General features: G+C 39.1%; 1 protein-coding gene across 1 annotated transcript in view; it reads left to right on the plus strand.

The window, feature by feature from the left end:
• The window catches only part of fstl4 (follistatin-like 4), a 184693-nt gene that overhangs the window by 23629 nt on the left and 147432 nt on the right, over positions 1–13632 (plus strand). The window contains exon 3 of the mRNA XM_029449037.1: positions 2151–2184. Coding sequence (XP_029304897.1) covers positions 2151–2184 — 34 coding nt within the window. The remainder of the gene's footprint in view (positions 1–2150; positions 2185–13632) is intronic.

A 13632-nucleotide genomic window follows, 5' to 3' on the forward strand; every position in this document is an offset into this window, starting at 1 on the left:
TATCCTAAATCTGAATTTATAAAGAATGTGACAATAAGAACTCTGGAGAGACATGGTAGACATTTTTTTTTTTATAGAAAGAAGCACATAGCCTTTCTTTCACCTCTATGCTTGGTTTGATACTCTAATCAATTGATCAAACAGCGGCACTCCAGATGATGGAAGGCGGTGCTGATGAGCACACTCAATTTTATCCTGCCATCATGAGGAAGCACGTCTGCAATTAAGATGGACAGATGGCAGAAAGAAAGAGGGATAGAGATGTAGAGACAAAGGAGGAGGCAATGACAGGAGGCACTAAAACTGCTGTGTTTTTCATGAAGCTCTTAGTCTCCTGGGAAGCCAAAAGGGTCTTGCAGACTCACACATGTTTTATCACTGAGCCTCATTACCGGTGACATCCACACTGAGGGACAAGAATGCAAAATGTCAAAACACTTCAATTACTGCCGCATATTGGCTGCTTCAGAAGCGGTGTTGCATTGGAAGTCCAGCTCCTGTTCTATTTTTAAATGGCACATCAATCCTTTGTTTTGCCAGTTTGCGTTAAATTGCGTCTCAAGTTCAGATGCATATATGCTGAGAAACAATCACAAGTGCTGTAACAAGTACAAGGGATAAGTAGCTAACAAGCACTCAATAGGCTTGCCAAGGTAGTTAGTGTTGCACGGTGTTCAGGCATATACCTATTACACTTGCTCCCAACAGTGTTTAGCTTTAAAAAAACCCGGAAAGAAACCCTGTTCATTTTTGTGTATCATCGTCGACGTTCATCAATTGAAAAAAACATTAATGCAAAGCGTGCTGTCCATATAAGTCGGACGGCGGCCACTACAAGTGATAATAGGGAACCCGTAATCTGTAAACTTTTGGTATTAAACTGTGCGGAGGACGAAATAAAATGGGGTTCCAGCCGTAACGCGGCACCAGATTTTTTTATTGCTTTTAAGTTCTTGTCATTTTGGATTTGGTTTTAATGTGGAACCAAGTTTCGCTTGCCAACCTCAGTACTATGAGGGCGGTCCAACACGTTGAATTTCTGAAGGTTTATGTTGTTACTGGTTTTTGATAAATTACTCGTACTGTCTTTCCTACTGCTGGATTTAGTTTCAAATATGGATTATGGTCGGCTTTAGTCAAATATAACGTCAAGTGAGCTTGATTCTCTCTTCCGCTCTGAAGTTACACTGCGGGCTGCACAAACGCAGAGGAGAGAAAGGCAAAAGCAAAAATCACCATTCAAAACAGGGTTTTTAGTGGCGTCCACAGCCATGCCTTGTATTATGATAAGTGGCTGAAATAACATGAATTAATCAATTAATTTGTTCCAAATTTATGCTCCATGTATCTAGAACAAACTACAAGAAAACTGCAGGTCCGCTGCAACTCTCACTTCTTTTAAATCAAGGCTGAAGACTTTTATGTTTGCCGCTGCCTTTTATTAAATCATATAATTATTCATATCTTGCACAGCACTGTAACTTTTATTCTTATGTTTTATACCTGTCCTTTTCTACTTTAGCTTGTTTTTATTTCTATTCATTTTTTAATGAAATTTTATGAACATTTCAGGATGTGTTTCTTTTGCATTATTGTGGTGGACATTTCTGTATAATAAAGTTTTTCGGTAAAGGATTGGTTCTTGATAGATTTGTTTCTGTTTAACTTTGAATGTTTATACTCCTCCAACCCGACATCCAACCACATGTACGCGTAGAGTAGTTGGAAAGCCATGAATGAAAGTGACATTTATTTAGATAAATGTCAATATCATACTCACAGGTAGGACTGACAAATAAATCCAAGTCAATCCTTGTGGCATCAATTGTTTGACATCCTGAATAACATTCCAGCACAATATAGTGACAACTGCCATCTTGTAGCCTGTTGGGAAGTGTATTTCCAATTAGGGTGATTGAATTGACTCTACCATATATTCTCTTTTACTCCCTCTCTGTCTCTCTGTTCTTTTATTTTTCATTTCTTTCTGTCTGTTCACCTTTTTGTTTTCTGACGTCGTATTTCTCTGAACCCAGAAAAGAGGAAAAGGCACAGTAACTGATGGTGTGCGAAAAGCTGCAGAAAGGGCTGTTTTTGTCTCTGTCCTCATGCCTGTAATAACCACTTTTGTGTGTGCTCTCTGTTTGCAGGAGAAGGGGAAAGCAGACGGGAACATCGATCAATGTGAGTACACTTACTGTGTTCAAACCAAACAGCATTTTTCAAAATATGCCATGTTGTGCTCCATGACAAAATCTTTTTTTTTTTTTTTTTTTTTCTCTGCTGTTATTCTGGCATACACTTTGGTTTTGTGATTGCTGGGAAATGTTGCTGGAAAGTATTCTAATCTGAATGGCTCTCATGAAACAGACCAAGCAGCCTGTTATGGAAAAGACTTCTGATGATGTTGATATAACTGACAATCTAAAAAATTCCACTTGTTACTGCGTCAAATTTATTGCTATATTCTCCTCAGAGGACCAGTTTGAAGGCATGTCAGATTAAAAACTTTCAGTTGTCTGTGCACGCCAAGAGATCCGACAAATCGGCTGTGGGACTGGCAGGCATGCGTTTGTATATTCAGTTGCATTTGACTCCATCTGAGAGAAAATAGAAGTGTAGCCTAGTTTTAAAAAACGAATATTTTTCATTCATAGTGTGAAACTCAACTACACCATGTATTACCATTTTTTCCAAACTCAACAAACGGCGAGCATAAGCACCTACAATCACTCATTTCAAGTGACAACCCTTCTTTAAGTTGAAAAATATATGTTTCAGGTGAATAATTATTCAGCTGTCAACCATGTTCAGTCCCCTGTCAGAAATGATGAAGTAACTATTAGTTTTGCCTGGGCCTTAGGTTGTTTTACTCTGTAGTGATTGCTAAGACAGTTGATTCCCTTTTAAAGACCATCAGTCACATTCTTGACTCTCAACCCCCAAATAAGTCCATCTGTTGAGACTTTAGCAGAGGGAACAAGCAGGGCATCATAAGTACCACTAACTTGACGATTAATGACTAATCCGCTCAACCATGTAAGTCACAGCTGCCATGGCTATAATTATGATACCAGTGCCAATACTGAGTTGAATAAATCTAAAAATGTAATGCTCTTCTACAAGTTTACATCTTTTGTTTTCTGTGAGCAACCCAGAAATACAAAATGTTTGTATTTTTATTCAAGCTCCAGGTATATGTAAATGCCCACTATAAGTGATGATGAAACTGAATTTTGGTTCAGTATTGCATGCCATCTGTCACAGCAATCCTGAAATGGTTGTTGTCAATGCAATGAAGGACTATGGCTGTCAGAGGTTCTTGGTTGCTGAAGGTACATGTTGTTGTAGAGAAGATGGTCTCAGCTGTTAAATGTATCTCTGACAACCAGCAATGTTTGTTTTATATCCTTTTTTTTTTTTTTTACTCCTGGCGGCCTTTCCATCTAGCATTTTAATCGTTTGAGTCAGTTTGAGTTGTTGTGAAAGGTGTTGTCATGTAGGTGCAAGTCTTTTCTTTTTTCTTTAAATCCATGTTTTGTATGGCCTAAGCCAGGGGTCACCAACCTTTTTGATACCGAGAGCTACTTCAAGGGTGCTGAGTAATACGAAGGGCTACTTGTTTGATACAAACTTCCTGAATAACATAGTTGCACGGTTCACCTTTAATAATAATATTATCATTAATAATAATAATCATAATAAATATTCATATGTGAAGAGACTGTCTGATCACATATTAATGTTAATTATTAACAATGATTAACCATGGTAGGAAACACAGATATATTTAAACATGCAACATTATTTATGTTCTCAATCTATGTCAACATTTGAAAGTCAGAGTTATCACATCTCTGATGTTTTTAAAAGTATCTTTATTGACAGTTTTATATGAATGAGCACATTTGTAGCATTTTGTTCAAAATCACACCAACAATTAAGGAAATCATTAACTGTCACATCTTCAAATCATATCCTGTTTGTCTCATTTGCGTGGCGACGGCTCCGATGTTACACAGTTAGTGGTTTGTACAGACACACTTTTCTTTCACTGTTGTAAAAAATAATTCATTCAATAATCATTGTGAAAATAGTTTGTTTTCTTTCGCTTTTCTGCCGTATTTAGCCTAAGAACACACCAAGCGCCCCATCGTAGCTGCTCCCGCTAGCTTGTCTCAGCCAAAAGGGAAATGGAGATTTAGCTTAACTCTGACCCCAGACAAGGTCCGAGTTCATATACATAAAACATTTTGGTTTTATTGTCATTTTAAAATAAAGAATGATTCAAGTGTTATTGATTTAACAAACAAACAAACAGAGAAAAACAATTAAATACTAATTTTAGACGGAGCTCCATGGTGACTAGTGCTAGTTTTAGAACATGCCCTGCAGGCGACTCACGTAGTCCCTGCAGGCGACCAAGCGCCCGTGGGCACCGCGTTGATTACCTCTGTCCTAAGCTTTCACATACGTTTTTTCTTTGCCTGCTGTTTTGTGTTTTGTGTATGTCGCTGTATTGTAGTGCATGACGGTGAGATTGAGCGATTTGTGTGCAAGTTACTGTAACAGCAATATTTCCAGGGCTGACTGCTTCCTATTTGACAAGTGACTTCCTCTGAAGCATTTGGCCCATTATTAAGTGTTGTCTTCATCTCCACAGTGAAGCTCTGCTTGCAGTGCAGAGTTCTCTGTGCTTGCTTCTATTTGACCTAAACCTGACCCCAGAAGATTTATTTTGTTCATGCTTAGTATTCACCATCATAGCGCATCATTTTTTAAAAACATTTTTATTATATTTTTTACCTCTGGATTTCTTTTGGTTCATTTTCTTTTCAACATCTCATTATGTGCAGAATTGTAGCCTTCTAAGTGATAATTGCTTTTCTAGATACGTGTGCTTTCCTCACCTGCTTCTTATAATTCAGCTGCTGTAACAATCATCCTGATGGGGAAACGCATTGTGAGGTGTTTCTATGACAGGCATTTTTATTATACTCTGGCACTCCTCACAGATGTTGATGCTGACATATGTGCGTGTAGAAAAGAAATGGACACCAACATTGATGGGGATGGGGCTGATGAAAACAAACAGAAAGATTAGCTCTGCATTGAGAGCAAATTGCAAAATAAGCATATGTTGGCAGAAAACATTTTCAAGGAAGTTTATGGGAACATCAGATGAGCAAAACAATGGATTGAGATCATGGCTTTGGATTTACATCCACTGGACCTAATGTCATTTTAATATTTGTCTCTGGAGCTTTAAGCCCGAGTGTCAAAGTACTTTTGTTCTGGATTTGTGATCAGTCGTACTGCTCTGCAGTCGACTGGAGTCTTTCTGTGCTTAATTTTTTGGTTCTCCTTGTTTCTGTGTAGGTTTTCTCTTGTGATATAAATTGGTCTAAACATTATGTGGAAACTGCCCTTTACAACCTTTACAACCTTTCATCTTCTGATGATCATTGTACAAGAATAATTATGGCTTGGGTGCCTCTCTCTGGAGTCCCTTGATTGCTGTCAAGGGAGGAAAAAGTCAAATATTTCTGTCACCATCTAGAGCAGGGGTGCCCAAAAGGTCGGTCGATCGCGAGTGTAGTGCGGGCAGATCGCGCACCATTAATTTTTTATATATATATATTATATATATATATTCCCCCAACGGAACCCCACGCCCCCTGAAATTCAAGTTTTTTGTTTTTTTCTTGCCTTGCGCATTCACATTCCCTCCTCCGCTCTGTTTCGCTCCAAACACACGCACCTACAGTCAGAGACAGAGTGGAGGAAAGGAGAGGAGTGAACTACGCACCACTTCATTTCCTAACCTAAGCTAATGTCAACCAATACTATAAATGTCAACGAATAATTTAACTGCCTCATTTAAAGTTTCGACGTCCATGGAGGGTTCAACTTCTTGGCCGCTGGCTGCAGGTGTGCTGCTAATGTTGAGGGGGACTTAACTTTCAGGCTATCAAACATAGTACAGTCTTCAGCTTTTATATTTTGTATTTGACCAGGTGTTTCCTCAGGTTGGACTTGCTGTCCTGGCTACATTTGCATTTTAACATTACAAATATTGCGGCGAGCGTTGTCTGTGTAGAGTTTTGAAATGTGTAACCACACTTGTGACCACTTTCGGCTGACCATTGCCCTGACTCACTGTGACATGAACAAGCTGCAGGGCTGACACATCTTACTCTCTCTCTTTCTCTCTATGATCTTTATAAGTTATTCTCACACCCAGATGCGCTCTCTGGTACCAACATTTGATTGATTTAACGTGAATTGGCACTTGGTGGTACCAACATAACTCTTTTAGTACCCTTAAAAGTATTCCGTTCGGTACCCAACCCTACTTACAACCTGCACTGTCAGCACACTGCCTGCAAAGGGAGGAGAACACGCACAAACAGGCCAAGCAGAGAAGACACACAGAAGGGGTCGTCACACCTTGCCTGTGCAGTTTATTTGTGCCCGTCTCTGGTATCATTTATTCCCTGCATGTCGTGTGTTCCTGTTTTGTGTATGTCTGGATGACAGCATCAGCATACCAAGATAAGGTGTATTGCTTAGTGAAAGGCTCTTCAGCACTGCTGACAGAATATACTATAATTGACAAGAACATTATTCACAACTGGGGAATCAGCAAAATGCAGTGCTATAAAACACTAATGCCTGGCATTTAATGGCTTCAGTCTGAGCTCCCTCACGCCACATAACCTGAGCAAGTTTTACCAACCAGCCATTGTTAATATATTGTGATGTTGTCTTCAGACTGTGATAGAGGAGGTTATCAGCCTATGGGCTTTAATAGCAGCTTTTTTTAATCTTCATGTTTTCATAGAGTACTGATGCTCCTTCTTAGTACACAGATCTTTTTTGGAGCAGAGTAATGCTTTTAAAATATATATATATATATGTAACTCCATATATACCAGAGATAAAAGTGATGAATTAGTAAATTGAGGGGGGAAATCTAGCAGACAGTTAGGCATGTAATGTGTCAGCCCTACCATTTGAGGACAGCTATTTAATATTGAGCTTTTTCCCCACTTTTTCCCAGAGTGTCTGCTGATCTCCCTCTTGAGACTAATTATCTGCCTGTTTGTATGTTAAACTAGATCCACTGTCAAAATCGGGCAATTGCGTTTCATTTCTTGTTTTGCTCTCCTTTTCCTTGGATGATGATCAGTGTAGCTCTTTGAGATTGTCCATTGGCAGGTTACTTCTCCCACTTTCAAATGTTCATTTTTATTTTTTACCATCTCTGTTTTCTTTCTTCCTATATTATGTTTTTATCTTTGCTCCACCTCTCCTTCCGTTTTGTCCATCCGTTATTTCCGCTCATCCTCTCCCTCTTTGGCAAACTTTTTATTGTGGCGTCTTTGCTCTTGACGTTGAGACAATGACATTAATCAAATTGGCCCAGTTTTACTCTGGAAAGCATATGCTACTAGTGGAAATTGCTTTGGTGCAAACATTGCATCTGAAGGTTTTCAGCTAGCTCACACAGAAATTGTCAGTAAGTGACACTTTACTGGCTGGTGATGCACAGCCATCCCTAGTCAAAATGCCACAGTCTGGAAAATATGCAGTCATTGTCACTAAGTGTTCTTCTTTCCACAGAGATGTTATTGTTGTCAGTGGGATCCATATGAAAAATTGGATATTGCCCATTTATCTACCATGGGAATGGTGATTAATTTGGCCTTGAGTGCTTAATTCATGAACCTTTTGCGGAGGACTAATCAGAGTGTGTTATCGTCACAAATTAAACAATGGGAAGAGGCAAAGCAAGTTAAGCAGTCCTGTGGTTCATTTAGATTGTAATTGGGTGAGAATGAGATGGGACAAGGTTGACAGAGAGACTCTCTAATAAGCAACAAATGATTGGGGAGGGAGCTGGGAGGAAGAAAATACGAGGAGAAAGGAGAGTGGAGGAAGCTCGGTGAAGCGGGAGGGGGTGGGAAAATATGTTAGCTTGCAAGTCATCTCCTGGCTTAATTACTCAATTAAATCAGATGTTTTAGTTGTCTTTTATTAAGCATGCTGTGACATATTTTGCCTCTGCTTCACTGTCAATACAAAACAATATAGGAATATGTTTAGCTTAGGTGTAGATGAGAGGAAAAAGGTAGGGTTAGGGTTAGGGTTAGGTTAGGGTTAGGGTTACAAAACGGTATAGGACGGGAAACCTAGGAAGGAAGGAAGGAAGGAGAAGTGATCTTGTTTCAGCCCCACCAATCAGTAATGTTCTAAAGTCGTTATGCACTGGAACAGATGTTCTAGATTTCCCACCTTCATAGTTTCTATATTGCGAAGAATTACTTTAACTGTGGACCACACTGACTATCAACATCCTGCCCATAATTGCTGATGCCTCCACAGTCAAACTGCTTCCTCTAACCTGCCACATGATAAAAGAGAAGAATAGGAAGGTGGGGGGAACAGGGGGATGATGGTGCACAGCAGAAAATGGTAAAGTTATGTAGGACAGAAGAAGAAATGGGGAAAGAGAAAGCACACTCAGTTTGATTTAGTGTGAATTTACAAAGAAAAGCTACTTCTTCCTTATCTGTATTATTGTCATTGAATATGAATCTTACTGATCTGCTGTCAGTAACATTATTGTTATGAATCACACAAACTTAAATGCACACTGCTTATGGCTCTAACACCGGAACTTTACTTGGGTCTTGAGTAGCTGCAGCAAGACAAACTATAACATACACTGTTGTTAGTTGCAGCCCGAGTAGCATTAAAAAATCGTTCTGCTCAACTTTCCCTAGTTTCCCCTGCTGCAGACATTTACCTGACATTTCCCAAATAAACCAAAAAAGTTAAAAGACAAACTTGTAAACTGGCATGAACATTACATTTGCTCTAAGCTATTTATTAATGGCTTGTCAAGGGAGTATGAGGAGCTTTCTTGCTGACGAGATAAAAACAGTTGATGTTGATAAATGCTCTTGTGTGGAATAGATGGCTGTTGGCCAGTTGCTAATTAAATAGAGCAGCTAACGACTATAGCAGTCTATAGGTAACTGTCGTATGATGGCTGTTGACATATATGGGATTGTGATTTGTTGAACTGATGGAAATGAAAGACTGTTGTGGGGACAAGGCAAGCTTATTTGTATAGCATCTTTAAACCACAAGGGAATTCAAAGTGCTTTATATAAGAAAGGACGAGGTAAAGAAGAAACAAAAAATAATAATTAAAAATAATATAACATTTAAATATCATTTTAAATCTGTGAAATCAAGTTAAAATGTAATACAACAGATTTAACAGGAGAGTTCAAAGTTGCAGCCTCTCTCTGTCTCTGTGTGTGTCTCTCAACCGCACTCGCTAGTGTTCAACACAACCTGCGCACAGTTATTACTTTAGCTTAATAAAACATCTTAAAAATACATTTAAAAAAGATACTTAGGATGGCGGGGGGGTCACCGGGCTTACAGAAGACTGGGGGAAACCCTGGGTTGTGCAAACAAGTACCACAAATCCACTTGCATTAGCATCCACTGTTTTAATTTATTGCCAATACTGAAAAGAGACTCATTAATAATGTCCCCTTTAGACTGAAATAGTTAATTGATTTTTCTCAAGTTTCTTTTGAGAGAAAGGTTAATGGAGGTTCTTGCCAAGTTGGCAATTATCTAGATGTTCTAAGACAGTGGTTTTATAAGTTGTTCAAACGAAAGATAACTAGTGTGTGTGCATTATTTAATAAATACCATTACATTTAATTAAATGGTACTGAACATGACTGCTAGACTATTTTTAAGGAATTCATTAAACCTTTTCTGTATTTTATTCATGAAATACACCATTGAATACATTACTGATACAAAATGCACTACATAGCCGAGGTTTTCTTTCTGGAGGCCATACTGCATACATAAGCTGTACAAATGAGTTGTATACCCCACACACACACAAGGTGGTACTTCATAATTTTTTAGGTTTGCAAGTTTTTAGACGGTGTAATGAGAGAGGGGAAAAGATGTAGATGTATCGTTGGAGAAGTGATGGAGTTTGAGGAATGATGCAGTATACATGCATGGGGGGGGGGGGGGGGGGAATGCGATCACCTCTAACTGTATTCAAGGTTGAGAAGTAAATCAATAAATAACGAAGGTGAGAAACAAAACCCAGCAACATTTACATTTTCTCAATCATGGATTTCTCACTTAAAGAAGCAACGTAAAGGCTGCAATGTAAAGCACTATATTATACTCTGCTGTAGGTAACTTTAATCACTTAGTTTGTTCTCTCTCTCCTGATCAATTTAAGCATGCTGTGCATCAAAGAGCCTTGTGCTTATGCAACTTAGTACAGTATAGTCACTCTTCATACACACAAGCTCTCCAATCACAACCAGTTAAAGGAGCTCTCAAGAAACTGTCATATAGATTACTGACCTTAAGACATCCTGCATTATTAGACTGCAAAAAGAATACCGTTTTACTGCCGAAGGTTGTAAGTCACTATCTCAGTCACATCGTAATTCTCTGTGAAATGTGATTTCATTAAGGCTTAGAGCAATAAAGATTACCAGGCGAAAAGTTCATTGAGGACTTAATCAAAATAGTAAAATGAAACGGGCTTTGCTAAAATCGACCCACCTTTTTTATAGGCGTGGTCACAAAATTAGAATGTCTTCAAGTAAAGTTATGATTTGCTCCATAAATCTCACAATTTTCACTTTGTCATGAAGCTAAATTTGATCGGGCTAGGAGTTATGGTTCATTTCTTTTCTGATGTAATTCATAGGCAGCCAAAGTTTCACGCTGTGATAATTTTTGTGTCAAAGACAAAGGGAATTGTAGCAGCAGTGTAAGCTCCATGTTGAGCGTGCCTGCAGATACCGCTGAAGGGCTTAAAGAGGGCACACAGTCTCTCTAGGGACTAAGAGGGACCGACGGTGGCACTCTGAATAACTCTTTACTCTGACTGGGGCAAGCTGCACCAGTGGGCCTACTTGGACACACACACTCACACATACACACACACACACACACACACATGCTGGAGACTGAAAGCAGACAGAGGTTATGTGGAGGAAGACATGTCAGGAGAATCAGCAGGTGAAGTTAGACACTTAGTTAGAGGGATTGGAGCATCGCAGCTTGAGACTTAATCTCTGCATTATAATGCTTTCCTATGTGACACAGGAACGCTAATGTGACGGCTATTTGCATAAAAAAGAGATTCCAAAGGTTGTTTTTCATCAAACATTCGGACCCAAACGTTTTATACTTTTCTATCTAAAACTTGTGTCAATTCTTCTTCTTTTAATTTTTTTTTTTTTTATAGTTTTCCGAAATTAATTAGTGGTTGAGGTATGGTCCCCAGATAAAGAAAAGTGCTGATTTCTTTCTCTCTCTCTTGTCGCTACAGTACACTGGCTCTCCTACCATATGCCTATACTCCCTATGCCAGTAGCTGGCCTTGCCAAGATCCTAATCTCCTGTTGATAGGGCTGCAACTAATGATTACTTTCATTAAAAATTCATTCTTTTTTTTGATTCACTGATTAATCCTTTAGTCTCTAAAATGTCAAAAGCTGCTCTTTAGTTTCCCACAGCCCAAGGTGACATCCTCAGTGTCTCCTTTTGTCCAACTGATTAATTTACCGTTATCAATGAATTAACTTGGCTTTTTAGTACTAAAAATTAAGCTTGTGTCCAAAATCTCAGTCGCACTTAATATGTATTTGTTGTCTGATTTTAGTAAGGGGTATCTCCTTTGATAGAAACGAAGCACGTTACTGTATTGTAATCTAATTACTGTAATAGGCTTTACGTATAATTCACTGGAGGTCAACTCCTGGATGATGCCAGCTGCTGCTGTCTGAGTGCAAGCATCACCGCAAACCCTTTCAGATCCATTCTTTACCTTCATCCCGATGATTTTTACTGCCTTACCCATCAACAGAAGACGGCTTTATGAGCTGAGAACAAAAATGATTGCTTTTGAATTCAGATTATATGCCTCTGCGCTCAGCTCTTTCTTTTCCTGACGCTCCGTCTTTTTGCTCCAGCCCTCTTCCCCATCTCCAACACACACACACACACACACACACACACACACACACACACACACGCTGGGGTGCACACACAGCCCCACATACACATTTATATACAGTATATCCCTGCTAGAGTTTGAGGATAAGTTATTGTGATTGGGATCTCAACTAAGGTCTTCACTCAGTAGCACTTTGCAGAGGACAAGGTGTATTTGCATATCCCCAAAGGACGTGGAAATATTAATAAGCCGCTGTCAGGTCACATTTCTATGACTGAATAAACACATTCACTCTTAAATACTTTCAAATACCCCAGATGTCATCAACGTCGTTTTAAGTTTATACTGAATTATACATCGCAAAATATTTGTTCATGAGAGAATGCTGTTCTTTTGTTAAGTGTTCCTTATTTGTTCCTAATGAAGGCTTGAATTCTTCCGTTGCTGCAGACTGGTTCAGACGTTTTGTCGTAACGTGATCATATATAATATTGTTACATGAAGGGCATGCAAACAAGGATTGTGTCCAATTCTCACTACCCCAAAAATAATTGATCAAGTCCTTGGTAAAGGTGGCTGAAAGACTTTGAGGAAAGAGTCTGCCACTCAGAGTGACTGCTATTATTACTGCCAAGTCATGAGCACTTTTGCCAGGAACTTAGGCAAGCAGAAGAGATGGCCCTCTGTCCTAGAATCTTAAATTGGATCAGAGACGGCATACAATTATAAAAGATGCAAAGGTGCCCACCCTGATGGATTAGTCTTAAAGCTGAAGTACCCAATTTACCCTTACATTTAGTGATAAAGAGGCTATTTACTTCTAAATGTGTGGTTGTTTTCAACTCAACATGATTTGCATCCCTCAGTTAGAAAAACAACAACTATTTAGATCATTTGTTGCAATAACGTCACAACAGTGAGTATGAAGCTGATCCATGACTGCGAGGTATGGTAGTTCTAGCAAGAGCTGCGTGTCCTTGTGGCAGGCAACGGGTCATCGGAGGGGACGGCTGCAATCAGGCAGAAAGTAAATGAAAGATTGATTGTTCAACCAGTAACTACAAATCAGCTGTTAACCACTCAGTGTGGGTTATATGCACTTTAAGCTAGGGTAGGCCATTTTTTTGTTAAATTTGTTGAAATTCTCTTTACATCCAGACAGTAAATCTAATGCTTTGACAGAAAGAGAACAATAATCTGGAATCTTTGGCTGTTGCAGGCCTGAAATGAGCCTTTCCAATTTCATGGCGGCAGAATGAAATGATTGACTGTCTGTCTGCCTGTCTGCCTGTCTGTCTGTACACACTCTGCCTGTGCACTCTTGACCACAAGGCTATGCAGACAACATGTCCCAATATTAATATTAGCTGGACAGCTGTGAGTAATTACAAAAGCTTATTGAGCTGTTTACATTCAGATAAAGTTAGGTGTTTTCTTACACGTTAAAGTACGTGAGGTAGTTGGATACAATCAGCGCAGTCAGCCCTTTGTCTTACACACATGGTGACAATAATGCTTTTAAAATGAAGTTGTGGGTACCTACTGCATGTATACACATGGCTAAGTAAGTAAATCTAATTCATTCTCTTTTCTAGCTTTCA

The sequence above is a fragment of the Cottoperca gobio genome, chromosome 14 (genome assembly GCF_900634415.1).
Source record: "Cottoperca gobio chromosome 14, fCotGob3.1, whole genome shotgun sequence".
Classification (NCBI taxonomy): domain Eukaryota; kingdom Metazoa; phylum Chordata; class Actinopteri; order Perciformes; family Bovichtidae; genus Cottoperca; species Cottoperca gobio.